The sequence below is a fragment of the Podarcis bocagei genome, assembly GCF_964188305.1.
Source record: "Podarcis bocagei genome assembly, chromosome: 14".
Taxonomy (NCBI): Eukaryota; Metazoa; Chordata; class Lepidosauria; order Squamata; family Lacertidae; genus Podarcis; species Podarcis bocagei.
Genome location: NC_138139.1, coordinates 30,787,987 through 30,813,100, shown reverse-complemented (window position 1 = coordinate 30,813,100; position 25,114 = coordinate 30,787,987). Strand labels below are relative to the sequence as shown.

Genomic DNA, 25,114 nt, shown 5'->3' with positions numbered 1-25,114 from the left:
TCAGGAACCAGACTTCCACCAGCTCCCCAACTCCAGTGTGTCTCCCCCATATTTGGGACAATTTCAAAACCCTGAGCAGAACCAAAGCCTCTTCCTTCTCTCCCCTCCACCCCAAATTACATTTGAGCCATTGGTTTGCCCCCCACATGGTTGCAAACGGAGAAGCCCCTATTAAAGCCAAGAACTAATTTGGGAGCAGAGGAGGTGAAGCTCCTCCTTCCGAGGCAATTCAGAGCAGCACTTGACATTCAATTAGGACTGCGGGTTCCCATAAAACAGCCTATTAAGCTTGCCCATAAATCCCCACTGGCTGTGCACCAAGCCGTGCGGCCTGCCTTGTCCCTGGCACAAGGGGGAGGAGGAGGAGGAGGCGGAGGAGGTAGGAGCAGCAGCTCCAGCAACAACACTTTGGCACAAATGCAGCCATCACCTCTCTTTGTCACCTGTTTCTTGCTCCAGGAAGGGGAACTGCTGCTGCTGCTGCCACCATCGCCGCTCTGCTTTCTGCCTGCATCTGAGAAAACCCCAGGATCCTTAGTGGCTCTTCCAGGCTGGGCTTGGAGAGACCCCACTGCCTGGAACCCTTGAGAGCCGCTGCCAGTCAGTGTAGACAATACTGAGCTAAATAGACCAGTAGGTGTGATTCAGTATAAGACAGCTGCCTATGCTGCTACGTACTTCCTCACCTCCTCTGCCATGATCAGGTTATTCTGCTTCCATGCAGGGATGATAGGAGGGTGAGAGCAACATTCAAGGGGAAAGTGCTCATTCTTTTTTAAAAACCACACACAGAGAAAGATCAAAGAGGGGAACGAAAGGGACACTTTGCTCCCACATTATAAAGGAGCCTGATTTGACAGTTGCTTCAGGTGAACCAAAAGTCAGCCGGGTCTTGCTTCCCTCCAGCAGGAGGTCGTAGAGAGGCCAAGCCAGTGGGTTAAAATGGGGTGGGTAGGTGGAGAGACCCCGGATCAACCCCCTAACCAGCCACAAAGTTCACTGGGTGACCTGAGGCCAGTTGCTTTCTCTGGCTGCGTCCACACCATACATTTCATGCAGCTTAAGGGACGCGGGTGGCGCTGTGGGTTAAACCACAGAGCCTAGGACTTGCCGATCAGAAGGTCGGCGGTTCAAATGCCCACGGCGGGGTGAGCTCCTGTTGCTCGGTCCCTGCTCCTGCCAATCTAGCAGTTCGAAAGCACATCAAAGTGCAAGTAGATAAATAGGTACCGCTCTGGCGGGAAGGTAAACGGTGTTTTCGTGCGCTGCTTTGGTTCACCAGAAGTGGCTTATTCATGCTGGCCACATGACCCGGAAGCTGTACGCCGGCTCCCTCAGCCAATAAAGCGAGATGAGTGCCGCAACCCCAGAGTCGGCCACGACTGGACTAAATGGTTAGGGGTCGCTTTACCTTTAAGGGCGCTGAGATTTGTAGCTCTGTGGTGCCAAACTGCAATTCCTGGGATTCTGGAGGGGTGTGTGCATTCTATGGGCTCCAAATGCCAGGTGTGGGCGTAGCTGATATCTTGAAGCCAAAGCATCTACACTGGTCAAAGGGCATCTTCACTGACTAGCCCTCACAGGGGCATGGTGAAAGGGTGGTAATGAGGGAGACTGGCACTCAGGATGTCCTGCTCACAAGTATCACCAGGGCCTGCTCATCCTCTGTGCCTGGGGTCAGGGCACCCACAATGTCCACCCCCTGTGGCCTCTGGGGTGCTTCTGAATGCAGAGCTTTGGTAGAAGGCGAAACAGAGAAACTGGGACTGGTGAAGCAGCCCCTCCACACCCTTTGCCCTGGAGGGAAGAGGAGCACTAAGGAGGCTCACCTAAGAAAAGGCCCCGGTCAGCTGCCTCCCTCCCCCCCGCCCAGCGTCACTGAGAAAAATCTCTCTCTGATGGATGTTTGCATTATTTTATTTCACAGGAGGAGGGGACAAGGAGGGTGGGGCGGGTCACATTCTGAACAGGGAGAAGGGGTTGTGCCTGAAGTACCCGTAACAGCAGAAATCTGTGCTTTATTCACAGGACAGAAATGTCGTAACAGGACAGTGCGTGGGGGTGGGGAGAGACACAGGGCTCACGCAAAAGCCCCCCAAAGAGAAGGAGCAGAGGGGCCCAGTCCTTTGGCATGAGGCTGACACCCCCTGAGAAGGTGTGGGACCCCTTTTTCAGAAGGCGGAAGGGTAGGCACCCCCACCATGGCTCCCCCAGATCTCACATTCTGGCTCCTTTGCCTGAGGGCTGCTCTGAAGGGTCTTAAACCAGAAACCCTGGATATCTCAGGTGCCAAGTAGTGCCTAGGCAGTGATATTGATTTATAGACTATATTTATGTATATATATATAATATATATATGCATGTATTATCATTATTAAAAAATAAAATCCATCCTTGGGCATCACACACCCTCATTGCACCAAACAAAGGGACCTTCTGGAGCTCCCCCAGCCCAGCTGCCCATGTGCAAAAATGCAACCAGGGGAGGAGGCACTGGCAGTGTGTGGCCACAAACCAGTGAAGTCAGGGTGGTGGTGGTGACAGGCACCCCTTGGCACTTCAGGATGTTTGCTCCTGCCAACCATTTGCCATGGGCCAAGAGGAAGGCCAAGGCAGCCCAGTGGAGGGGGTGGAGGGAGAAGGACCATAGCTCAGGGGTTGGAGCACCTGCCTTGCAAGCAGAAGGTTCTTGGTTCGATGCCCGATGGCGCCTCTCCAGAAAGGGCTAGGAGGGACTCCTGCCTGCAAACCCTGGAGAGCCGTTGCTGCCAGTCAGTGTAGACAATGCTGAGCTAGATGGACACTGACTCAGCAGAAGGCAGCTTCTTACGTTCATTCAGAATATTCAGGACTGGGGTCTTTATTCCTAAGGGGAAGGACCGTAGTTCAGTGACAGAGCAACCTGCGCTGCATGCGGAAGGTCCCAGGTTCAATCCTCTCCTGTAGCATCTCAGGAAGGGTTAGGAATGTCCCCTTCCTGAATCCCTGTCGAGCCACTACTGCCAGTCGGTGCAGACAATACTGAGCTAGATGGAGCAATGGTCTGACTCAGCCTAAGGCAGCTTCCTATGTTTGTATGAAACTCCCCTCTCCCCCCAAAAAATCACAGCTGCTCCCTGTCCAAGTGCTTATTCCCATCGGAAGTCCTGGCCCACCGTCTCGTAGAACTTGACGTTGTAGGGGTGGTAGAAGTCCTGCAGCTGCTCAATGACCTCGGGGTCGATCTGGACATGAGTCCTGCCCTTGGACTTGCCCAGGCAGCGTGGCAACGTGCCTCCGGGGGTGGCCTTCTTCAAGCAGGGGAAGCCCTTGGTCTTGTTGAAGTAGAAGTGCTTCTCGCTGATGAGCCTCTGGATGCCCAGGAAGTCCTGGATCTTGCCCATCTCCCCTGCCGGGTCGGTGATGAGCCGCTCGCCGCTGACAAAGTGCATCTGGGAGAGCGGGAAGTACTGGAGCCAGCTCTCCAGGTGCAGGGCGTAGAGGCCAATGCGGATGGCGCTCCAAGAAGTGTCCACCAGGCCCAGGCTGCGGTTGCGGAAGGAGAGGCCCTCAAAGGTGGGGATGTCAGGCTTCTTGGAGAGCGTCTGGGTGTAGTCGGAGATGGCCCGTGTCACTGGGTTGCGCACCACCACAATCAGCTTGGTCTCCCGAGACATGTTGAAGATCCGCCGGGGGGCTTCCCGTGTGACAAAGTAGCTGGGCGTCTTCTCCATGGTGATCTGGGTCTCCAGGGTGCGGGGCATCAGGCGCCTGCAAGAGAGGAAGGCAGCGCAGGCAGAGGTCAGTTGCAAAGCAAATAAAATGAGAGGACTTCTTTGCACACGGCTTCCTCCCATAGGCAGAGGGCTATCACTGCAGGGGTGTGTGTGAAGTAGATGGCCCTTGGGGACTGTCAGGGGCTGGAGTGAGGAGGAATGGTGGGGCTGCACCCCTTCTCCTGAACCTTCCTGAGAACAGGAGGACAGTATAGATTTAGAACAGTGGTTTGCAGAAGGGCATAGTTCAGAGGCTGCAGAGGGGAGAAGCTGGGAAATATTGGAAGAGGAACAGCAGGAAGAAGAAGAAGCACCAGGAGAGAGACAGCTGATAGACTCAGTGTCTCTAGGAAGCAATCCTGACCCCTCCGCTCCCAGGACCAGGTGTGCATTGAGAGTAGTAGAACAGAAACCTCAGAGGCAGAAAGCTCAGACAGGGATAATAATAATAATAATAATAATAATAATAATAATAATAATAATAATAATAATAATAATAATAATAATAATAATAATAATTTATTATTTATACCCCGCCCATCTGGCTGGGCCTCCCCAGCCACTCTGGGCGGCTTCCATAAAAACCAAAAATACAGTAAAATGTCATACCTTAAAAACTTCCCTGAACAGGGCTGCCTTAAGATGTCTCCTGAATGTCAGGTAGTTGTTTATCGCTTTGACATCTGCTGGAAGGGCGTTCCACAGGGCGGGCGCCACTACCGAGAAGGCCCTCTGCCTGGTTCCCTGTAGCTTTGCTTCTCGCAGTGAGGGAACCGCCAGAAGGCCCTCGGCGCTGGACCTCAGCGTCCGGGCAGACTGATGGGGGTGGAGACGCTCCTTCAGGTATACTGGACCGAGGCCGTTTAGGGCTTTAAAGGTCAGCACCAACACTTTGAATTGTGCTCGGAAACGTACTGGGAGCCAATGCAGGTCTTTCAAGACCGGTGTTATATGGTCTCGGCGGCCGCTCCCAGTCACCAGTCTAGCTGCCGCATTCTGGATTAGTTGTAGTTTCCGCGTCACCTTCAAAGGTAGCCCCACGTAGAGCGCATTGCAGTAGTCCAAGCGGGAGATAACCAGAGCATGCACCACTCTGGCGAGACAGTCCGCAGGCAGATAGGGTCTCAGCCTGCGTACCAGATGGAGCTGGTAAACAGCTGCCCTGGACACAGATTTGACCTGTGCCTCCATGGACAGCTGTGAGTCCAAAATGACTCCCAGGCTGCGCACCTGGTCCTTCAGGGGCACAATTACCCCATTCAGGACCAGGGAATCCTCCACACCTGCCCGCCTCCTGTCCCCCAAAAACAGTACTTCTGTCTTGTCAGGATTCAACCTGGATGACGTAGGATAAGAGAGACAGAGTGGGTTGGGCTTTACTCAGAGCAATGCCATTATTTAATAGAGACTTCATTTCTTTCTTTCTCTCTCTCTCTGAATACTGAATAAATTACGTTCTAAGAACTCCTCTTGTTTATCTGCTTTTTGGCTGCCACCGAGGGAGGGATCGGATTCCCTGAAACCTGACAGGGACCCTTCCAACTCTACTTTTCTATTTTTCTATAATATGATGGCTGCTAGCCAAGAGGACTATGGCTTCCCTCCAGTGTTGGAGGGCCACAATGCGTCTGAATGCTAGTTGCTGCAAACCACAGGAGAGGAGACTGCTCTTGTGCTCTGGTCCTGCTTGCTGGTTTCCCATTGGGGCATCTGGTTGGCCATGTGAGAAGAGAATGATGGATTAGATGGGCCATTGGTCTCTGCCAGCAACCCTTGAACCAGCAATCATCTTTGCATGGTCAGGAGGTGACTGGTAGCCCTTCTTTGCCACAAAATGTCCAGAAACACCCATTTGGACCTGCTGAGGACATCTCCCAGCCCCCCCCCCCCCGTTTAACTTTTAACTTTTTAAATTAAAAAAAATGGTTTTTATTTTATTTTATAAGTATATAATTATAACAAAACTACCATTCACATTTACAGATTCCTCCAAATCTCTAGACTTCCCACCTGCCCTCCATGGGTCCTTATATTAAACCTGTTCTATAACATCATTATCTCCATAGTATTTGCTGTGGATATCTTTTTAAAAAGCCACAACAAGTGTGACTCCCTGGGGATGGAAGGGATTCCCTTGCCCCGTATTCAAATTATCCAAGGCAGTGACTATTTCATCATCATATCCAGAAAATATCTATAATATCTATCACTTAAAGAAATTTTAAAAAATATTCTTTGTATTTCTCTTTTTAAATACCAATAAAATTTATTCAAGAAAAGAAAAGAAACATTCTTTTACTTGCATATGGGTATGTTGTTTTTAATTAAGGACTAGATGAAGTGTATTCTAATAGTGGAAGTCCTGGATTAGTGGGAAAGGGTCAGCCACCATAGGCTGGTGGAGTGGAGCCTTTATTTTTGCAGTGCAGCCAGGCCTTCATTTGGGGGCCTGTCCAGACATGCATTTATGTTTTTATTGGCGGCTACAATGATTTTCATGTGTCAAACAGCAGCAGAGCAGGCTGCACTAAGATAGCATTCTTTCTCGATAAGTATCTAATATAGAAGAGGACAGTCAGCATTGCCATGTTTGTCAAATCGAGGACTTAAGGCATAATAAACATTAACTGATGATAATTCCCCAGATACTTGGATACTAATGGTTTCCCTATTTTCCTCTTGAACTGTCAGTCTTATAAGAATGGGGAAATGAAACAATGCCCTTCTGCAAAGGCGCCCTCCCCTTACTAGTCCTCGCATGCTGTGCCTGCGGTGAATTTTCATGACGACTTCTGAAAAATAAATTTGTAAACTCCTGCAGAAATGTGGAGAACTTGAATTAAGATTGGACAAATGAGAAACAAAGGAGCCAAAATCAAGTGCATTTCAGCCTATGGGGCTTCTCTCCACTTCAGGGAGACTTTCACAGCCTGCAAGATGCATGGTTGCTGGGAAGACACACCTTTCCCTTTCTCCAGCTGAAACCATTGCTTATTATCTCCTCTTCCGCCTGCAACTCCCCTCCCTTCTTGCCACCTTGGCACTCCTCTGCTGCTCAGGGGCTGCAAACGCCACCATTCCATTCTGCAGATTTTGAGAGCTCTTGGCTCTGCTCCTCTAATTTATTAATGCAGTTTATTCTGCACTTTTTGTAATTGATTAGGACCTGCAATTTTTGTTTTTTAAATACATGGACCCAATTCCTCACGGAATAGAGCTTTATTAAGCCCAGAGGTGGCCCGTTAATGAAACAGCCGTTTTATGAATCTCCCACCAACGCTGAGCTGCTTATAAAGCTGTCTGGCGCTGATGGATGACCCAAACCTGTTTTTGTGATCTAAACCCAGCAGTGGGAGCAGGGGCTCCCTGACACTGAATTAGCATCTTGCTGACAGCCTTTAAACAATAGGACTCATAATCTGGATTTATGAGGCTCAGAGCAAAGCAAAGGGCCAATTAAACCTACATGCCACTCAGGTACTTGACTCAGGTGGTGGCAGCAGTAAGATGTGCCTCCTGATCTCCAGCATGCTCTGTGGGCACAGCTGGCACAGCCACATCCTCTCTAGAAACCTCCTGGAGCAGGGAAGACTAACACCAGCTCTATGCCACTTCATTTCCAGGCTCAACTCAAGAGACTCATGTTAGTCTTTAAAGCTCTAAACAACTTAGGCCCCAAATACCTGAGAGCAGGGGTGCCAACTTGAATAAAATATTGGGGGAGCCGTCACCCCACATAACTGATCACAAGATCTGGCATGCACACCATTTGAATAGCAGTGCCCATTGATTTTGTGGGGGGCAATCCCCTCAAATATTTTAAGGGGGGAACCTCAGCCCCTGGGAGTTGGCTCCTAAGCCTGTGAAGTCAATTTCCTCCGTACAGACCCAGGTGTTAAGTTCAGCAGAGGGGGCCCTCTGGTAGTACCACTAGCCTTGGAAGCTTGGTGGTGGCTGCCTGGAAGAGGGCATTCTCTGTGGCAGCCCATAAGTTGTGGAATTCCCTCTCTACAGAGCTGCCCCATATACCAGAGAGGCTGCCTTTTCCCCTACAGACTCCCCCTGCCCACCTGGGTTCATGCTCCTTGTATAAGTGGGACTTGAGAGAGAAAACCTGGCTGCGCAAGGACAGAAGACTGGATGCCCTCTCTGCTCCCCTTTGTAAATTGAGTGTGATTTGCCCTGTCACCTTAGGCAGGGATGCAGCAGTGCAAAGCTTCTGTCAGGAGGAGAGTTAATTCTCCCTATGGCCTGTGACAGGATGGATCAGGCACTGGAGAACCCTTTGCCTGTGCAAGACTCCCCCATGGGGGTGGGCCTTTGACTCACGTTCAGAAATGTTCTCTCTCCCAGAGGCAGGCTGATTTGAAAAGTGCATCTGAGTGGCTTCTGCGCACATGCTCTCTGCCCCACCCAAGGCACTGCCAGAATTCCTGCCCACCCCCTATTCATTCTCCCAAGCCGGTGCTTGTTCCATTTGCAACACAGAAGAGTAAATATATTTGTTTGTGTCATTGTCGTCCCCATTGTGTGCGGAAGACTGAGCAGGCAGGGACCCAAGTCTCTCCTTGCAGAGCGTGCCAGCTGACTTCAGGATAATCCTGGGTCTTAGTCACTTGTCAGCAGGAAAATGAAGTGTTTAGCTTGGCAAGGTTCCCAAACGGCAAACAGCAAAAACTCCACTCTCTCCCATCCTTCAGCGCCAGAGTCGCCATGAGCCAAACTCAAAAAGCAGGAGTTCTCACAGGAGAGATAAACAGATCCCTCGATGGCCGCAGGGCCAATTCCCCATGATTTAGCTGGCAAGGATGTGCCTGGCTAGTTAAGGCAGGTGGCACAACTTGCCATGCCCATGAGGTCCCCGGGAAGATGATGACTGCTTTGGCCCTGGCTGACCTGCAAAGAAGGACCCCACCCACTTGCATTTAAAGGCCAGCCCACATAATTCACACTTTCTGAAGCAATATGCGAGCCAAAACACAAAACCATCCTTTGAAAGTAAAACCCCTCTGAATTTTGCATGCCGTTCCCCAGTGGAATAACATGTACAAAAATGCACTTATTTAGTGAAAATGGCATACAACGGTGCCTCGTAAGGGGAAACTGCTTTGCAAAAATGTGCATATCGGGAGAATTTTGCACTAAAGTGGCTGGTGAATTTTCATGAGAATCCGTGGAATCATAGAATGATTGACTTGGAGGGGACCCAAGCAACCATCTAGTCCAGCCCCTTGCAATGTGAGACTCATAGCTAACACACTCACAAACTGATGTGGAAATATGCAGAACTGAATTTAAGATTTAGAAGAAATAAGGAAGAGAGAAACTGAAACTGACAGACAAACACAGCCCTAGTTTCATCACATTTGTTAAGAATGCCCATAAATGTTTCTTTTTAATTTTTCTTTTCTTTTCGCAGAATTGCAGCACAGCCAACCAGCATGGCTATGCCAATGAGGCTTGGTCCCAGAATGGCAGAATGCTGCCTGCCTCTCACTGGAGACAGCACACAGGGCTAGTCAGCCAAGCAAATGTGGAGAAATAAAAAGCCAAAGCAGGGGAGGGGGGAGAGAAGGGACATTATACCTTAACCCCAACCTGTGAGTAGACATAAGTCATTGACTCCTTCCTTCTTTTCCAACAGTCCCATAAGCTCATAAGTGTATTTTTCCCCCTGCAGGAAATACATGTGCAGGATCGTCGCAAGAAATGGTGCTCTGGTTAGTGCAAAACAACAAAAACATCTCTGAGAAACAAAAATTATAAGTTGTTTTTTTTTCTTTTTTGCAAAATCAAAGCATTACAGGAATTGCAGACCACAGCAATGAATGGCACGGCTAACACCACACACTGGCTTACAGAAGAGCTTTCCTTTTGAGTAGGAAAGGGAAGCGGCGCCCCAAGCCACAGAAAAAGGCAAATGCCAGGCAAAAGCTTTGCACACTGCTAGCAGTGGGGCAGAAGGTGGGACATGCCCTGGCAATTCAGCAGACATTAAAAGCACCCAGAAAACCTTCCCACTTTGTGGGCAGTGGAGATGCAGCACATCCTCTGCCCTTCAGGCAAACTCAGATGCTCCAATAATTATTCTTTAATTAAAAGCTCATTTAGAAGAAATGTTATGTGCCCAGGGAGAGAGTACTGGCTGGCGTGATCACTCAGGAGCAAGTCAGGTGGTGCATAAGACTTCAAGAGTTCAAGTTCTGCAGATGTTGTTAATATCAGCTGCTGTTTAGAGCACTGTCTGTTAGGCAAACAGGTAGGGGGACAGCCAGATCCGAAAGAGAGCGGGATGGAAGAGGAGGGCAGGCTAGTCACCAGAGGGCTAGCAAGGAGCAGCAGCTGTTTGCTGCACAGAAGCAGCTCCAGAGAAGAGATATCAGGCTACAGCAAGGTTTGGGGGAGAGAACCTTCCTCTCAAGCCCTTGCATACGCTCAGTCTGAGACCACAACCAGTTCAAGGAGCCAACATGCAGAGAGATGAACCAGCCAGCAGGAGACAGCTTTGAATGTCCGTCCATAAAGAGCAGCACACAGAAGAGGGCTGGCTGGCTTGCCAGAAGGTCAAGCCACCCAGGGGTGGGGAGATGGCTCACCTCCTTGCTGCTCAGCATCCCAGACCAGGCCATTGGCATCCCCTCTGCCCTTCTCTCAAGGTGTTAGCATCCATGCCAAGTCTGCATTCCTGGGCGTCTTGGCAAAGGAACTTGAGCCCATCCTATTATACACAGGAGGACAAGACCTGCCATGCCCAGAGCAGGTTGGGCGCTCCATTTTGCAAGAGCCAAATCAGTCCAGCACACTCTGCTTTCTTTTTACAGTTCTGGCATGTGTTGGAAATTGAAGGAATATCATGAACCTTGAAAAGTCTCATTTAGCGGTTCTGCCTGGGCACCTTATGTTGTTTTGTGGGTTGGTAGAGATGGATTGGAGCACGAAGCAGGCCCCCAGAGGACACATAAGCAGAGCCTCACCCCCCCCCCATTTGCTGGCCATGCACATGTTGAAGTCTTCTTCTTCTTCTTTACTCAAATATATATTTATTGATTTGTATATTTATTCATGGCTTCCTACAATTCAAGTGTAGATTATCAGCAAATAAACCTGCCCACACAATGCATTCATTCAGTGTGAAGGAAGGCAGAATTCATGACAACCTAACTTGAAATAATTTGCAGTGAGTGTTTAACGCAAGGCTGTCCATGTAAAATCATACTGCTGGAAGGGAACCCAAAGGTCATTGTGACTGACCCCTTGCCAGTGCAGGAAGCCCACTGTAACAGAATCCCTTTCAGGCAAAGGGCTGCAACTCAGTGAGCTCCAGATTCAATCCCTGATGGCATCTCCAAATTGGGCAGGGAAAGACACCCTGCTTGAAACATGCAGTGTTGCTGCCAGTCAGTGCAGACACTGCTGGGGTACATAGGCCAGTGGTCTGACTCAGTATAATGTAGCTTCCAAATAGAAGTTTTTAAGCAGAGGCTGGTGACAACCTAATGAAGGGCAGCCCACACCCTTCTGAGGCAGCTGCAGTTTAGTTCTCCTGTCATACTGTTTATACTGCCTTCACATTCTAAATATGGTCTAAATATTTTTTTATTATCATTTGTACCCCCTGGTTCAGACCCTACAGACATTTGAAGATGGCTAGTGCCTTGATGCCTTGTGAGAAGGCAGTATGCAAGTACTTTTATGAATACAATTAAAACATCAATAACAATATTGCCTGTTAATTGTCTGTTCTCCAGGCTAAACATATGCAGTTCCTTCAACCTTTCCTGTCACCCTCTTCTGAACATGTTTATCTGTATCCTTCTTAAACTGCAATACCCAGACCTGGAAATAATGTTCCACATGAGATCTGACCCTAAGCAGAACAGAGTGGCACCATTACTTTTTTGAGACCTGGGCATTATGCTTCTGTTGATACAGCCTAGAATGGCATGAGCCTTGTTTGCTGCACTGTCACGCTGCTGACTTACACTCAGCTTGTATTCTATTAAACCCCTTAGATCCTTTTCACATTGACTGCTGGTAAACCATCCTGAATCTTACTGTTTTACATGTACCGCTGTTGAAATTGGTTATGATTGTTTTGACCTCAGTTCTCCATCCTATCCAGAGCATATTGGGTTCTGTTTCTGTCTTATGCACGATTTGCTACTCCACCCAGTTTGGTATCTTCTGCAAACCTGATAAGTATCCCCTCCACTCTTTTGCCCATTTAATCTCTAAAGATCTCAAACACGGGGCCTAGGACAGAATCCTGTGACACCCTGCTTCTCCCCAGGTTGATGAGATGCCACTGAGAGCCATTCTTTGGTCCATCAACCAGCTACAGTAGTATCACCCACCCCAAATTTACCAGCCTGCTAACAAGAACATCAGAGGGAACATATCAAAAGGCTTTGCTGAACTAAATATAGTCTATATCCGAAGCATTCCCCTGATCTACCAGGCATTGGTGCAACTTAGCAAAGGATCTTCACGCACTCACCCAATCCAGTCAAGCAATGACCTGACACTGAAGGTAGTACGTCATTCTTCTCAAGGCAGGGAGGCGTCCCAGCACAGTTCCTGCTCCCTAATCCTGCCCTTAGTCCTGCACATTGATACACTTATGTGAACAGCTGCCACCTCCAAGGGACAGCTGGACTGAATCTGAGGTAGGACACTTGGCCAGGCCAGGGACTGCATAAACCATCTGTCCCCATCACCCTTGACTTCAGGCAATGCTGGCTGTATGGAAGATGGGGGGATGAAGTCCAAAACATCTGGAGGCTGCCATGTTGGCGAAGGCTAGCTCAAAAAATGGTGTAACTCAGTGTGTTGCTGGCAGCTAGTCGGGCATGATGGGGTTGTGCTAGCAGGCATGACACCTCTGCTGAGCAGTAGTGCCCTGAAGGCAAGAATGGATGTGCACTAGGGATGTGCAGGGAAAGAGCACACCTTGAGATCACACAGGTACAAAGGGCTCTAAGTCCCACTGCAAAGGCCAGCACATCTTGGCTTGACAGTACTTCCTGCCCCACATTCAGGCAAGTGAAATCACAAAGGATCCTCCCCACCCCCCACCCCAGCTTTTTCCGAGGCGTCATTCCTCTGAGGATAACAAGATCTATGTGTTCCTGGAAGTGCTTCAGATCCCGCTGAAGGCAGAGACTCGGGGAGAAGGTCCACAAACAGCTCTTCTTGGCTTCAGGCTCCCCAGTTAAAAAGACCCACATTATGCACATGTTCTAGCACAATTTGTAAAGCTGATTTGGAATGCAAGTTTTATGATACACATTTCCCACTTGGGCTGGGAATTAGGTTTCCCGGGCAACTCTGGGGCCGGGGAGGAGGAGAGGCTTCTCCTTTTGGCGGGTGGGTGTGGAATGCAGGATGCCAGCCTCGGCCTACTTGCTTGGTAGCAAAGGAGCTGAGAAAGCATTTGTTCCTTGCTGAAGCTCTAGGGGTTGGAGGTGGGGTGTGCACAAGAGCACCTGGAAGATTTAAATGCCACCCTGATCTGTGGCACAAGAGGAGCTTTTTCCACACAAAAACAGAAGATGGAAGTGGCAATGATCCCAAGTCAAAGTGGCAGCACTGTGCAGGGAGTGCTGCTGGATTCAAAGGAGGCCCGGTGCCAGATGCCTGATGCGGTCCTGAAGTTGTTATGTGGACCTGTGCAAGCACTTCACAACCTAATCTACCCCGCAGGGCTGTTGTGAGCATTTTTATTTTTTAAGCCCAAAACCCAACACAAAGAGAACAGAAAGAACTTTGGGGCAATGCAATGCAAGACTAACTAAAATGGAAATCAGGCTCCCTCTGCTGGTACATCACCAGCCAGCTGGGCGTTGATAGGTGGGTACTTAAAGGGCATAAGACCACAATGCCACATGCAGAAATGGATGCAGGCAGATTTGTGCCTTGGAGCAAATTAAGATGGTGGGTTGAGTGGGGTCTGGGCAATGTGCCCTGGGTGCAAAGTTTAACAAGCAGTTATGTTTTTAAAAGGGGAAGGAGGTCTAGGGATGGTGTATACAGACCCCGGGGCTGCCCATCCTTACAAAGCCCCCTGCCAGTCACTCTATTTGCGAAGCTTCCAGCTCAACTCTCCATCAGGGTATTTGGCTGCTGTCAGCAGGCTTGGGTATATTTCACGTGGGAAGGCCCTCCTTTGGGTGAGGGCTGTTGTCAAACGGCCAAAATGAGGCAGGACTTGCTGCAGTGAGGAGGTGGACTGGCAAGGGAAGGGGGGCAGGGGAGCTCACCCCACCTGCCCCATGCCTATGCTCCCCCACTTCCCTCGGCGGCTTCTAATTTGGAGAACCCAGAATGCCAGCCAGGCTCGCCCCTAGAGAGGCGAGCAGCTCCGCAGCTAACCACGGCACAATTCAGAGGCTTAAGCCTTCTATCCCCTGGACTTGGCTGGTTGGGGGGAGGGAGACTTGGGTTTTCCTCCTACGAGTCCGCTTTGCAGGCAGACAAGGCGGAGAGGTTTAGGAAAGGCGTCGCTCGGCCTGCGTAGCACTGGAAGATGGCGGGGTTCGGGGGCTCAATCTCCCGGTACCTCTCCGCGCACCCAGAGAGGTGTCTCCAGAGGAGGATAGACTGGGGTGGGGGTGTGGTAGCTGCAAGGAACTGGGGAAGATTTGAAGCCCAGCAGCCATGAGCCCAAAAGACACATGGAAGAGGAAAGTCCCCCAGTGCCCTGGGACAGGCACTTTGCACATGCTCTAAGAAGTCGTTGCTGCGCATATGTCATGGCTTGGGCAAGGAGATTCGAGCTAGTATATAGACCTAGCCTTGAGAGGGGTTGCCAGCCAGGCTCAGCCAGTGCCCGGGACTCCCGCGCGTGTATAGAGTGCAACTCCTCTCTGCCACCCTCCCCTTGCGCCGCCGCTCACCTGTACCACTCCAGGCCACGCTCGTAGTGCCTGTCGAAGAAGTGGGGCTCGGTGCCGAGGGCGCGCACGGCCGGGTGGCCGCGGATGAACTCCAGCACCGCGCGGGTGCCGCCTTTCTTGACGCCCACAATGAGTGCGTGCGGGAGCCGCTTGGTGCCCACGCTCCGGGAGGCAGGCGGCGGCGAAGGCGGCGAGGAGGAGCCGTTGCCGGCCGTGGCGGTGGAGCTGGCTGCAGCCGGGCAGGCGCGCCACTTCTGCAGAAGTTTCTTGCGGGCGGCGGCAGCAGCAGGCAGGCAGCGGGCGGCCGTCCGGGGAGAGGCTGCTCTCGCTGCTGCCGCCGCTGCCGCCTCCCCGCTGGCCAGCGGCTCCGGCTCTGGCGCGCAGCAGAAGAGGAGGAGGCTGTAGCAGAGGTAGGTGCCGGCCAGCGAGAGGAGCGCGCCCAGCACCAGCGCCCGGCAGCGCCGCCGCCGCCGCCGGCTAAGCGCCATGGCTCCATCGCCAGCAGCCGGGCGCGGCGGGCCACGGCTCCCCTCGCCGGCGCCGTCGTCGGAAGCGCATCGGGCCGGGCGGAGAGGCGGGCGGAGAGGCAGGCAGGCGAGCTCGGCGGCCCGCCACTGGCGGCCCCGCTCCTGCTGCGGCCCCGCTTTAAGGGGCGCCTGACGTCAGCCGAGCCGGAGCCGCCCCCGCGGCAGCCCTGACGCTCCCGCCGCCTCGCCGGGCTGAGCCCCCGACGCGCCCGTAGCCGGTGCGGAGATCGCAGCCCCGGCTGGACTCCCAGTTCCCCCCAGCCTTGCACTGGGACATGTCACGCGAGTCAAATAAGGGAGAAATTGGGGATGCCCCTTTCTAAGTGGGAGTCGGAGGACGCTCTTCGTTTTCCTTATGATTGATGATCTTTTCTGAAATTGATATACTGTACAAGGGATCCCAAGACGGCCAAAGCGCAAGCGAGAACACAATTTAAACATCCAAAAACAATCCCCATACAGCCCGGGAAAGTTTTCCCTTTAAAAATGAACCAGGTGCCTCTGACCACGTGCAGAGTGCCTTCTCTGCGCCCTGGGGCAGTCCCAGTGGGCTTGGGCACGCTTACCCGGACAAACAGTTGGCTCCTTTGCGTAAGGAGACTCCGTGGCTGCCGATGCAGCCTCCGGCTCCGCTCTCTGCCTTCCTCCTCCTCCTGCTCTAGGGCCACCAACATTACGCACTACTGCGCAGCTTGCCTGAGCCGGCCTGGTCCTTCTCGCGCACCGCCCCGCCAGCGCAGTGCGCGCAGCCTCCTATCGGAGGAGTACGCATCCAGCGCTTTGTGAAGCACCCTTAGGATGACACCCATCTTTGCGCTCCGCCTCAGTGACACGCTAATGCCCCAATAGAGCCGGGTTTCTTTAGCACAACGCGCGAAGCTGACCCGCCTAGCCTGTCACCTCGGGCCTTTCCCAGCTCGGGAACCTCCGAGAGTCAGTCTTTTGTGTGCAGGCGGCTGCAAGGATCGAACCGGGGACTCCAGACTGCGAGGGGCTGCTGGGGGCAGGGCAGGGGAGAGCGTGAGCCCCCGAAGCTACGGGTGGCCCGAGGTGCCTCCTCCTCCCCCGGCTTCTTCATTGCAGAATTGTATTGATTTTGAAAAGCGAGGCTTTCTGCTGTCTCTGTGGCGCTCTGGATCGTTTTGCATGCGGCGCAGCGCTCCGAGGGCTGCTTTGGTGGCAGCGGAGAGCAATAGGAGACGTGCCAAATAAGGAATTGAAGACGCACAAAGAGCGTCCAGCGGCGGCCCTTGCCCGGGTATTAACGTACACACAAACACACGGCTGAGTGGGTGGGGAGGGGCAAGGAGGGGCAGAAGGTGCGGGCCTTGCCTGCTCCTTGGATGTTCACCTGCGGGAGGACAGCGCCAGGGCCGGGCTGCAAGGCCCCGGGGGAGCAGCCAGCAGCGGCGCCAAGCGATTCTGCAGAGAGCAAATAAGATTAAAGGCAACCGCAGGAGCCTTGATATCTTCTTCAGGTTCTGGCGAGAGGCAGATCAAAGCTGTCAAATGTTTCACAGCAGGAGAAGAGGGCGAGGAGGAGGAGGAGGAAGGAGGCGAGGAAGAGATGTTTCTGCCTGGGGCAGGTGGTGCTTCTGCCAGCCTGGCCAAGTTGATTTCATAAGGGGCGGTGATGGAGATCAGGATGCCGGACTGGATAGGCCCCTTTTGGCCTGATCCAGCAGGGATCTTCTTATGTTCTTTCATTCTTAGATGCTCTCATGGGGTAGGTGTATGAACCTGGAGCAAGTACCAGTCTTAAGGAGCCAGGAGGGCTTGACTGGAGTCTGGGCACACCAAGGCACAGTGCAACAGCCTAGGAATGAGTGCCTCTGAGGATGTACAAAGTGATTTTGTGCTAAACCCAGCCCACCTGAGATGAGGGAGCAGGATTTCCTGATCTGGTGGCTGTGAGGTCAAGAAATCCTGGGTACAGTGGTGTGGCTGTTGGCACTTCACTCTGCCTGGAAACAACAGATTCTCTGCTCTGCAGCATCAGAATTCAATGGCCAGGTTGCTTACTTGGGCGAGACAGTTTGAGCATATTACACCAATCCTGACCTGACTGCCCTGTCTGCCAATTAGCTTCCAGGCCCAGTTCAAAGTGCTGGTTTTGACCCATATAAAACATCCGGGACTCTGCATTCATCATCTGAGGCCCTTTTGTAATATTTTGTTTTAAATTTTGCTGCTGCTTCAGTTTCCTGTACACTGCTTAGAGTTATTTCTAATACAGGTGTCTGCCAGTTTATGTACGTTTGACTTGAGCGTGGCCGCATATATGCCTGATGCTAGGAAATAATTAAATAAATAAAGGCATGAAAAGGGCAAAAACTGCCCCCAAAGAATGGGAAAACTGCAAAAATGATGTGAAAAAAGCAGGAAAATGGCTAGCAATCCCATGAGCCTTTGCACCAACCTTTGAGACCTGAGGAGAGCTGAAGTTTGAAAAAGGAGGTTTGGAGGGAGTGATTTTGGTGGAGTTTGGCTTTTTAGATTGCTTTTGCCACTATACACAATTTCACATATATACGGTATGTGGTGCCTGGGAACATAACCCTCCATGTAAGTGGGGAGGCGCCTCTATATATAGAATACACACACACACTATCTATCTATCTATATAGAAACTAAATAATCAATCACTATCCTATTTTTCTACCCAGTTGTGTTCCCTACAAAAAAACACCCCAACACCCCCCGCATACGGAATAGAACAAAAAATGTGTTTCAGCAGTTGAACCTCATGCACATGTATTTGTGAGACTTAATATAATGTCCGAAAGTGACTGACAAAGCAGCTCTTGTGGAGACAGGCAGACTTCCCTTCCTAGGTCAGAGACAATGAATTGAATTTGGACTCCCAAGACAAACTGTTTGCGGACTTAAATTGTCATTCCCTGCCAAGGTCAGATTCCCTGGGCCTGGCCGGGGCTGCTTAGGAAACATGACTTTAAGCAGGACTGAACATGCTCTGGAAAGCTAAATGGTGTATCTCTCTGCCCCCCTCCCTCTCCTGCAATGTAATCACTTTGAGCAGAGCCCTGAAATGAAAGGGATAAAGTTGTTTGTGGGTGTAGTGGAGGAGGGGGGAGGGAGGAAAGAGCTTTAATCTTGCTGAGTAGATTACAGAGATTACTCCAGTTTAATCCTCCCATATCTGTCACTGATGCGATAAAGACCCTAACGAAACCAATGGAAGCCTCTCAATGCATTGGGTGCTCCAAGTGGCTGTTGTGGTTGGGGTGACTGGGCAGGGGGTGGCAGCAGCAAATGCCTCCTGTTGGCTTTTTGGTACATTTAAAGGTAAAGGTAAAGGGACCCCTGACCATTAGGTCCAGTCGTGGCCGACTCTGGGGTTGTGGCGCTCATCTCACTTTATTGGCCGAGGGAGCCGGCGTACAGCTTCCGGGTCATGTGGCCAGCGTGACCGAGCCACTTCTGGCGAACCAGAGCAGTGCACGGAAATGCTGTTTACCTTCCCGCCGGAGCGGTACCTATTTATCTACTTGCACTTTGACGTGCTTTCGAACTGCTAGGTTGGGAGCAGCAGGGATGAAGCAACAGGAGCTCACCCCATCGTGGGGATTCGAACCACCGACCTGATCAGCAAGTCCTAGGCTCTGTGGTTTAACCCACAGCACCACCCGCGTCCCTTTTGTTGGTACATTTAGGGCAGAACCAAATGGGGTAGAATCGGGCAGGTTAGCCCTAAGGAGGGATCAGTGCACAGGAGCGGGCAGAGTACCTGCTTTTTGATGCTTTTCATGCAAAAGGGCCACCGTTGACTCCCCCGTGGCAGCATCTCCAGTTAAAGAAGTTAAAGAAGCAGGATGCAAGGAAGGTTCTTCTCTGCCTGGGACAACCCTGCAGAGTGACTGCCAGCCAGAGCAGGTGCTGCTGGGGCTAGACAGGAAAACAGAGTGGCTTGGTATAAGGCAGCTTCCTATACCCTTCATCTGTAGGTGATGTTGAGTCCCTGCACCTGGCAAAAGAAAGTCTGCTCCTGCCCAAAGAGTGTTCCCCCACCTACCCTGCACAGAGCACCTAAGAAGGTCAATGGCAGCCTGAGAGCAGGGGAAATCTATGAAAGTAAAGAAGCTTTGGGCTGTGCCTTGAGTCCTCTAGATGACATCACATGGGGTAGTTGCCTTAGGAGAGCGAGAAAAATTCTCAGGGATGACTCACACCCCGGCCATCACCTCTTCAATCTTCTACCCTCGGGCAGGAGATATAGAAGTATAATCAGCCATACCAACAGGCTAAAAAATAGCTTCTATCCGTGGGCTGCTAGGCTGTTGAACGGAAAATAACATAGCAAAATTTACTTGCGAGGTGGTGTGTTGTTCGATAAGAGATTGAGTGTTTGGGTGGGGAGGGAGGCTTGTTTAATTTCATTGTACACAGGTTGTACAATGACATTATTATTATTATTATTAAGCTTAAGCTTCAGGGCTTCTAATTCTAGAGGGACCCCAGAAGCAGCTTTAGTCCACCTTTAAAAAATGGGTCTTGTAGATGCAATTTGAGTCTCATGATTTTTTGCTGTAAATATTTCAACAATCCCAAAGTTTGAGAGTCAGTAGCATAGATACTGTAAATGTTGTTGTAAACAACCCTGTTGAAGAAGATAACGGATTACCCAGACCTTGTGGATGGTTGCAAAGGGCCCCCCAAAACATAGGTCCACCACTGTGTGAGAGAGACCCCAACATTTCCAGGCAAGGGGGTCTGTCCTCAAAAGCCCCCACCCCCAAATGGTCTTGGGGCATGCAGCAGTTATGTGAATGCAGAATGTCCTGCAATTGGGGCAGCCTTCATAGAATAAGTCAGTGATGTAGAAGGGCCACAGTAACTCAGCGGGTAGAGAATCTGCTTGGCACCCACCAGGTCCCCAGTTCAGTCCCCACTAACGGCATCTCCAGGTAGGGCTGGGGGAGGCCCCTGCTGCCGGCTTTGCAGAGCCACTCACTGCCAGTCAGTGTCGACTGGAAATAAGGCAGCTTCTTATGAGTCCTTGACCATCTTCATGGCTGTTGAGTGCTGAGAGTGGGGAAGGCCAATGGCAGAGGTGCCCTTGTCTCCCTGTGTTCCCCTGAGCCACCAAGAGGAGGCTGATTTCTGTCTCCAGAGCCCAGGCAACCAGGCAGGCATCCTCATCAGGGCTGGTCCAAGTGTAGCAGAGAAAACAGGCAAACACACAAGTTGCACATATGGTATGACTGGAAAAGAGTTCAAGTTTGCAAATACGCCTAAGCAAAATTATACATGGGTGTGAACATGAGTGGCATGTTTGCTAACATGCCTCTGGGCGATGGAGTATGTTTGCAGGCGAAGGCCATCTTTGTGAGGACACCATCTGGGGTTGCTTGTCCTAAATCTAGAGTGCCATGCTCAGTGCTACACTCCTTAGAAGCATCTAGGCTTAGCACCACCAAGATGATGCTGGCCGGACTCATTTGGAGTGGCACCACTGAGGCTGAAGTGAAACTAACCCCTTGGTAGCCAAGCTATGGGGTGCTCCACCTGGTGATTCTGTCCAGAGAAACTTCTCCAGCCACCTTTCCCCCCCCCCCCCATGGCCTGGCCAGGGAGGTGTATATAAGATATGCATTTGGTGGCATTCCACAATCAATATGGAAGCAGGAAATTGTTTGAAGTTCCCCTATTGCTAATTTAAATGCAGCATCTAACAGCCTCTTCCTTCCCAGCTGGGAGCAGCAAAAGGATCCCAACACAGAAGGATCTACTAATCACACCTTGATTGCTTTTATGCAGCTCATTAAGAGAACTCCGCAGCTCGTTAGGTGGGGAAGGGGGCTTTGATGAGAAATGGGCACCCAAGCGGATTTTCTTGCATTTTGTTCTTGGATTTCTGTTATCCCCTAAAAATAGCGAGCATTAAGGCAGCTGCCCAAAAGGAGGAGCCTTCCAGTTGGCACCAGGTGGAAGGAAGGGAAAAAACCAAACCAAAATTAGCTGTGCCAGAGACACACTTCTCCTAAGTGTGAATTCCAGGCTGCTGGACAGACCCTGCCTTTGCATGGACAAGACTTCTTCACACAGCACATAGTTAAACGATGGAACTCCCTTCCACAGGAGGCAGGGCTGGCTATCTACCTGGATGGGTTTAAAAGAGGATTAGACAAATTCATGGAAGAGAGGGCTATCAATGGCTACAAGCCACAAGGGCTATGCTCTCTTCCACTGTCAGGGACTGTATGCTTCTGAGTGATGCCAGTAGCTGGGAAACACAAGCAATAGTCCAAAGGGCTAGACAGAGAGATGCATTTGGATCACTCCAGGTCTGAAGTCCTCACCCCCACCCCAATTTAGATCTTTGATTTTGGACAGCAACATCTCATGGCCAAAGGTGAGCAGGGTTCTTCTCTCTCCTCTCTATAGTCTAAATAGCAGCTATGAAGAAGGAATGGTCTAGATTTGGGAGGCACTTGAGGACAGTTAACTCTTCCCACTCTGCCAGGTGATCCTTGCTCCATGGGGCACTTAGCGGTTCTGGGCACAATTCCCATTGGAAAAACAGTACAGAGAGCCCTCCCAGCACTTCAGTTGGAACCCCCTTCAATGGCCACTCCTATGTTAAAGTGGCAGGGCCTCATCTAGCTTGCCTCTCAGTGGCTTTGTTAACTGGTACTCACTGGGACTGCCACGGGGGTGGAAGGCCAGGGCTGTAGGCTCAGTGGCAGAGCATCTGCTTTGCATGCAGAAGGTCCCAGGTTCAATCCCTGGCAGCATCTCCAGGTAGGGCTAGGATTGTCCCTGCCTGAAACCCTGGAGAGCCATTGCTGCCAATCCAAGCAACAATGCTGAGCTAGGTAGACCGTTTGGTCTGACTCAGTATATAGCAGCTTCTGCTCCTCTCTCTCCTGCTAAGGCAGGGAGCACAAATAAAACAGAACCAATGTCAGACTGAACATTCTAGTTTTATTCTCTTTCTCTCTCCCACCCTGACTTCTATAAAGGGTAATAACCAAGGCTGAGGAAGCTGGAAGGCAGTGCCACTCTCTGGACGGGTTGCTAGGAAGACAGCAGGCAGGTGGGCGCTGGTTGAAGAAGGACTGAAATTGGTGGGTCACTGACCCATTTGCCTTAATAGGCTGGCCTCCATTGGTCTGGGATGTTGTCTGAAGCTGGCACTGAGCACCTGAGTTCTCAACATACCTGGCATGCCAGGGTTGGTTTGGGCCTTCCTTGGACACCCCCCCCCAACAAAATTCAAACCACATCTCACGTGTTGTGCTAAGCCAGGTCCCTTGATGGAACAGCTGGGCAAAAGCTGTTAACTGGGTGGATGGCTGTATAGTCTCCTTGCCCAACCTGGACCCTCCAGATGTTTTGGATTCTAAAAAGCCCCAGCCGGCATGGGCACTAGGATGAGCATTGCAGTGTGAAACATCTGGGGGATGCACCTGGTAGGCAAACACTACTGCTTATAGTGTGCATGTGTGTGAGAGAGATATCTATGGGCTCAGCTCTGGGTCTTGGATAGTGGACTTGGATTGAGGCTTGGCCCTGAGGCCTCTCTCTCGCTGGGTCTGTGACTCTTGTAGGCATCTCTGCTCTTAGCTGCGATTCCTTCACTGCAGGAGTTTGGACCAGATGACCCTTATGGTACCTTCTAACTACAATTCTATGAGTCTATAACCCCAGCAGGTCTCCCCTGGCTCCACACTTCATTTGCTGCGGTGCCTCGCTGAAGCAGCTGCCAGAGGCAATTTTCCTCAAAAAAAGCTACTTCAGATGAGCAAGTGCCTTTTGTCAAAATCCTGCCTCTGTTTTTAATAGGCTTGCAAAGAGAACAAAGTGGCTTCAGAACTTGCCAAATCAAAGCAAGAGTCTCCAGGCCACACCCAGATCCTCGTTCTCTCCTGATTAATGATGGCTCAGTGCTGGAAGGGAGGGGAGAGGGGGGAACGTAGTGATGGTTTGCAAAATGGGTGGGTGGGTGGAGATGAAGCACAATATTTAATCAAGTCCTGTTTATAGTGGACCAGGAATCAAAGCGACACGTTTCCCTTTCATGAGGAAAACTGATGCTGGCTGTAGCACTGCTGTGATTAAGCTCCCCATATCCATTCCCCCAAAGGAACATCAGAAGCTGCCTTGCACTGGATCAGGCAGACCCTTCATTTGTCTGGCTCAGTATTCCCTTCACAGACTGGCAGCATCCCTCCAGGGTTCGAGGCAGGAGACATTCCCAGCCCTACCTTGAGATGCCATTGGTGACCTTCTGCATCGGGGACCTTCTGCATTTTTTTTTATTTACTTAATGCAGGGCTCTACCACTGAGCTATGAAACATAGGAAGGGACAGAGGATGCTGCCTTGTACTGAATCAGGCAAACCACCTGGCTCATAACTGCCTGCACTGATTGGTAGCATCTCTCCAGCCATTGAAACTGGGACCTTCTGCATGGAAAGCAGGGGCTCTACCACTGAACTACAGCCCTTCTTAGTGCAGGAAGCTGCCGTATGCTATTGGTTCACATAGCTCAGTATTGTGATTCGAGGACCCGCCACCTGCTTGAGGATAAGAAGAAGACATGGACGCAGTATATTTGGTTAATGGGCTAAAAAGGCCACAACTTTTTTGATTACCACATGTGAGAGGTATTGGCTTAGGCATGGGATAAACAGCAGAGCTTGACGCCACCCCCTCAGGAAGGGGTGAGTCTAACAAGGGTTAACCACCAGTAGGGGGAGCCTGTTGATGCAAATACAACTGTAAGCTCACCCCTGATGTCACCGGGGGCCGTGCCATGGCCCTAGCCACCAGCAGGGCATCGGACAGGATCCATGACCACCAGATTCCTTTAACGGAATACCCATAAAGTGAAGGGGTAGGCGATGGCCACACCCTGCCCTTCCATACACCAACAACATATTCCAATGCCTAACTACCAATACCTAAAAGTTGTGACAATTTGCTACGAGGTAGGTGAAAAACCAAGTGGCCAGTGCCAATTTGCCAGCTGGATAAAAATTCCTACCAGGCCTCTTGGGCAACCAAGGCGACCAACCACAGGTCCATAGCAAGGTCAAGCATGAAGCGATGAACTAAAGGGAAGGGTGGGTGATCTGTTAAAACCCGCAGCGCAATGAGGGGAAGTAGCTGCTGTGGCCACATTTGAGCGGCTAAACCCCACCCCTGAGTCTCCCCTCGATTGGTAGGCTGCCCGGGGAGCATGGCGCGGCAGCGGCTCCCGATCACAATCCCTTCCGGGAGGAGGAGGAGCTTTGTCTACACTGACTGGCAGCTGCTCTCCAGGGTTTCTAATGAAGCCTCTCCCAGGAGGTTGCTTGGTATTAAGTCCCCCCAGGAAGGCACCCCTGCTCCTCCCCATCTAGTTCCCAGGTGTGCCTCTGTGCCGGCTGCCCTCATTTCTTTACCATTAGGCCACCGGTTCCCTGGCATGTGTCTGCCTGCTGCTGAACCCTGGCTCAGAGGAGGCACGAGAGAGCTGTATAGAATTATAAGTGGTGTGGAAGTAGCGGATAGAAAAGAAGTTTATCTTCCTCTTGCTACTGGAACCCAGCAGGGTCATCCAATGAAGTAGAATTGATGGGAAATTCAGCATAGACAAAGGGAAGTACTGTGCACAGGGAATTCATTCCCACAGGATGTGGTCACGGCCTCTAACTTTATATGGCTTTTAACAGGGGTTTGACAAATTCGCAGAGGATACTGCAACCTATGTTCTACCTCCGCTGTCAGAGGCAGGAAACGCCTTTGAATATTGCCAGTTGCTGGGAATCACAAGTGGGCAGAGATGCTGGTGCTTGGGTACTGCATCTAGTTGGCCACTGCAAGAACAGGATGCTGGACTAGATGGGCCTTCCACCTGTTCCACAGGCTCCTCTGAGAGCCAGTGTGGTGTAGTGGTTAAGAGCAGTAGTCTCGTAATCTGGGGAACCGG

The 25,114-nt window shown here is 51.2% G+C and overlaps 1 protein-coding gene across 1 annotated transcript; it reads right to left on the bottom strand.

Moving 5' to 3' along the window:
• Nucleotides 1-1,899: 1,899 nt before the first annotated feature.
• On the bottom strand, nt 1,900-15,153 carry LOC308573713 (heparan sulfate glucosamine 3-O-sulfotransferase 2-like). Its single transcript, XM_081170946.1, has 2 exons — nt 14,651-15,153; nt 1,900-3,750 (listed from the first exon to the last, which is right to left on the bottom strand). The coding sequence occupies exons 1-2, from the start codon at nt 15,136-15,138 to the stop codon at nt 3,129-3,131; spliced, it is 1,110 nt and encodes a 369-aa protein (XP_081027072.1). The 5' UTR covers nt 15,139-15,153; the 3' UTR covers nt 1,900-3,128.
• Nucleotides 15,154-25,114: the final 9,961 nt, after the last annotated feature.